We start from the raw sequence: 4,314 nt of genomic DNA, 5'->3' as shown, positions 1-4,314 counted from the left end.
AAACAATTTCTCTGCACGACTGACATGTGTTGAAATCGCCGCCTAGTGGAACCAATTAACGATTTTTAGTTAGGTTTTTCTTGGAATATAATTTTACGTGTAATTTATCAACGGGTATTCGCTCAATATCTGTTTGTTTGTTGTTAAGCGAAACGCTGCTCAATGAGTTGTCTGTACTGTGCCCACCTAGAGAATCGGACTTGTTTGTTTGTTTTTGAATTTCGCGTAAAGCTACACGAGGGCTATCTGCGCTAGCCGTCCATAATTTAGCAATGAAAGACTAGAGAGAAGGCAGCTAGTCATCACCACCCACCGCCAACTCTTGGGCTACTCTTTTACCAACGAATAGTGGGATTGACCATCACATTATAACGCCCCCACGGCTGAAAGGGCGAGCATGTTTAGTGTGACGGGGATTCGAACCCGCGACCCTCAGATTACGAGTCGAGCACCGTCTAACCACCAGGGCATGTTTTTAATCTGATCAAAAACCACAACTACACACACACAGTAAGAAGAAGCAAAAACATTTTTTTTTATTTTTTATTATTCAATGAAGACACCCACCACATTTTAAGACCCCGGTTATTGCACTTTGGGCACTGAACTTCACATCTACATAAAAAAAAATAATGAAAAAACAAATTTATAAAAAAAGTTCGTTTGGATATTTCTTGCTCATTATAATGGTTTCGTGATATTCATGTAAAATGGCTCAAAGTTAAGATAAGTTTCAATCTATGGTTAAGTTCAGAAACACCGGGAAATAAACTGAATTATTTAATTTTCAAACAAAATAAGCAAAGCAAAAAACGTGAAACGATAACACGGAACGAGGTGTAAAATATAGTATTGTCCAACAGTGTATAACTGTACACCGCCAGCGGAGACTCACTGCACTAATGACATGCACTTGCAATATTGTTCAGAGCCAGCAAACACAATTCTAAATCACAATTATAAACCTGGGGGAAAAAAATACACAGAAAGTAGATCTTGTAGTGTTTCTCGGGGCAGCTTTGCACCGGAATCATGTTATATTACGTTTTGTTAAGAGCTGTGTTGTAGTCACTTTTATCATATTTAATTGTTTTATTATTATTCTTGCTGTTTTTCCACTGGTGTCTCTTCTTCTTCTTCTTCTTCTCCTGGATTTTCTTCTACTACAGGTTTTTCTTCTTCCGGTTTTACTACGACTTCTGGATTTACTTCGATTTCTGTCTGTTTTTCTTCTTCCGGTTTTACTACAACTTCTGGATTTACTTCGATTTCTGTCTGTTTTTCTTCTTCCGGTTTCACTACAACTTCTGGGTTTACTTCGATTTCTGTCTGTTTTTCTTCTTCCGGTTTTACTACAACTTCTGGGTTTACTTTGATTTCTGTCTGTTTTTCTTCTTCCGGTTTTACTACGACTTCTGGGTTTACTTCGATTTCTGTCTGTTTTTCTTCTTCCAGTTTTACTACGACTTCTGGGGTTATTTCAACTTCTGGCTGTTTTTCTTCTTGTAGTTTTTGTTCTTCTGGTTTTTGTTGTTCGTTTTCCTCTGGATTTTGTACTACTTCTTGTAGACCTTCATCTTTATTTTGTTGTATATCTTGTTGTTCCTCTTCTGGGTTTTGTTCTACCTGTTCTTCTTCTTCTGGTTTTTGTTCTACTTCTTGTTGTTCTTCTACTGACTGTTTTACTTCTTCTAACGTGTGGTCTTCTTCTAGAGATCCATGTTCTACTGATTCTTCTTCATCCTCTAACCTTCGTTTTTGTGCTACTAGTGAGATATTTTCTGGTAACTTTTCGTTTACTGGTTGTTTTGTTACTAGTGGTTGCTCTTTTACTACTGAATCTTCTTCCGGAGATTTCTGTTCTTGCGCTAGTTGGGTTTCTTGTTCTTTTGGATTGTTTTCTTCTGCCTGTTTTGCCACTGACGTTTCTTCCTCTGTTTGTTCTTCTACTGGACGTTCTACTGGTTCTTCTTGTGGTGGTTGTTCCTCAACTGTTTGTTTTTCTTCTGGCTCTTTATCAGTTTGTTGTTCCTCAACTGTTTGTTTTTCTTTTGGCTCTTTATCAGTTTGTTGTTCCTCGTTGTTAACTTCCTGGGATGAAATCTCTCCACCGACTTCCTTGTTGGCAACCTCTGCAGTTTCCTCAGTAGAAGGTCTCGTTTCTGTAGTTTTCTTTTCTGCAACAGAAACAATGGCTGTTGCATTTATCACATCTTTCTTCTCCTCGGGAGCTGTTTCTTCTACAGGTTTGCTATTTTCATCAGTTGTTTCAAGAACCTCTTGAGCTTCCTGTTTGGATCCCTTAGGTTTCTCAACGTCGGTAGTATCTTTGGGATCTTCATTTTCAGGAACATTTTCTGTGTCCTCCACTTTACTTAAATCTTCTACAGTGGTGTTTCCTTGGTAGTTCTCAGGTCGGTTCAGAGACGCTATAAACAAAATAGAAAGACATATTCACTTACAATTCTCATAGCATTCCCAAAGACGAGAAGCCAGCTTTAGTCCATAGTTTCTTTAACACACAACACTTAAATGTACACTGATTGTTTATCTGACCACCGATATGCTGAAGAGCATCTGAATTCTACTATGGTCAATCAGACACATACTTTTTACCCCGGTGTCGCCCTCTACTGGTTAATATGAAAGTTAAAATCTTTCTTGTCTTGAGAACTGGTATTAAATGACAAATGTAAGCTTTCAACTGATCCTTCACTGAACTTTTGAAAAGTTATTATATAGAATTAGGAGACATTGAAGCTCAACCTTCCCATCGATACACTTACGTCTTAAAACTTTACATTAACTGAAGTTCGTGTAACTTTTACTCCTACCAGTGACGAAACTGTATATCCAATCATCTCTGTTTTACGCCCCCCCCCCTCAGTGGCACAGCGGTATGTCAGCGGACTTACAACGCTAGAAACCGGGTTTCGATACCCGTGGTGGGCAGAGCTTTGTGTAGCTTTGTGCTTAACTTCAAACAAACTCTGTTTTATAATTATCTTACGGCTTAGGATATTGTCTACTAACGTTGTTGTTTGGCTTTTAGGGCAAAGCTACACAATCTGTCCATCGTAAGGAACTGAGCCCCGGATTTTATCCTTGTAAGTCCGTGGACTTATCACTGACCTACCAAAGGACCTTTTTCTACTAATAAATAAAGCGAAGAAAGAAAATGATAAATTCAGTCGTCTTTGTTTAGAACTTGGTTGACGATTTAAGACATTTTATACTATTAAAGTAAAGACAGACTATAACAGTACACATATACGTCGATCTGTACGTTTCAAATATAACAGTACACGTATACGTTGATCTGTACGTTTCAAATATAACAGTACACATATACGTTGATCTGTATGTTTGAAATTTCACGTTTGTTTGCTTGTTTCAAAAGTCACGTGTTTGTCCGTATGTTTCAAAATTTACATGTTTGTCCGTATGTTTGAAAATTCGCGTTTGTTTGCTTGTTTCAAAAGTCACGTGTTTGTCCGTATGTTTCAAAATGTACGTGTTTGTCCGTATGTTTGAAAATTCGCGTTTGTTTGCTTGTTTCAAAAGTCACGTCTTTGTACGTACGTTTCAAAAGTCACGTGTTTATCCGTATGTTTACAAAATTTACATGTTTGTCTGCATGCTTCAATGAACGACGAAACATTATTTTCATAGCCTGTTTTTAAATGATAAAAATATTAAATGATTCTATTTTTAATGTAGGAATTAAGGTACTCAGTTCTGTCCTGTTGTTAAATCTTACCTAGTCTTACCTTATCTGACTATTGGTGGGATCATAGTCCGAAATGTTCTCTTGGTTTTTAATCCACGGGATATTTGATTATTAAACCATGCTCGTTCTACCAATTCGTTCCCTTAACGAAAGGGAAGATTGAAAATAATATGGACAGTAACATTAAGAAGAGGGTATCATGGTGTCTACTATTTCTTGTATAAAAGAATACCTAGTTTACGACACATAACACTGGTCGTTTACTTACCATTCTCGCAAGATGGAACCAGCATGAATAGGAAAACCAGAAGACACAAACACGCTAATCTTTTCATTGTTAAAACCTAAAAATACAGGAGAAAATCGTCATTTTAGTAGATTCACTAAACCCAAATCCTGTACATAAAGTATCAATTATTACTCTGTCTGCTACGAAGCTCTAAATAACTTGTTAGGTTTAGTGTATTTAAGTTGTTTAAAACATTTGGGTTTAGTGTATTTAAGTTGTTTAAAATATTTGGGTTTAGTGTATTTAAGTTGTTTGAAATATTTGGGTTTAGTGTATTTAAGTTGTTTGAAACATT

The 4,314-nt window shown here is 36.7% G+C and overlaps 1 protein-coding gene across 1 annotated transcript in view; it reads right to left on the bottom strand.

The window, feature by feature from the left end:
* Positions 1 to 704: 704 nt before the first annotated feature.
* The window catches only part of LOC106466998 (probable serine/threonine-protein kinase kinX), a 6,412-nt gene continuing 2,802 nt past the window's right edge, over positions 705 to 4,314 (bottom strand). Inside the window, exons 2-3 of the mRNA XM_022395077.1 lie at positions 3,999 to 4,074; positions 705 to 2,429 (exon numbers count right to left, since the gene is read on the bottom strand). Coding sequence (XP_022250785.1) covers positions 1,099 to 2,429; positions 3,999 to 4,065 — 1,398 coding nt within the window. The 5' untranslated portion in view covers positions 4,066 to 4,074 and the 3' untranslated portion in view covers positions 705 to 1,098. The remainder of the gene's footprint in view (positions 2,430 to 3,998; positions 4,075 to 4,314) is intronic.

This window comes from Limulus polyphemus, unplaced genomic scaffold (genome assembly GCF_000517525.1).
Source record: "Limulus polyphemus unplaced genomic scaffold, Limulus_polyphemus-2.1.2 Scaffold2453, whole genome shotgun sequence".
NCBI classification, from domain to species: Eukaryota; Metazoa; Arthropoda; class Merostomata; order Xiphosura; family Limulidae; genus Limulus; species Limulus polyphemus.
The sequence above is the reverse complement of the archived record's forward strand: the minus strand, read 5'-3'. Positions and strand labels throughout refer to the sequence as shown.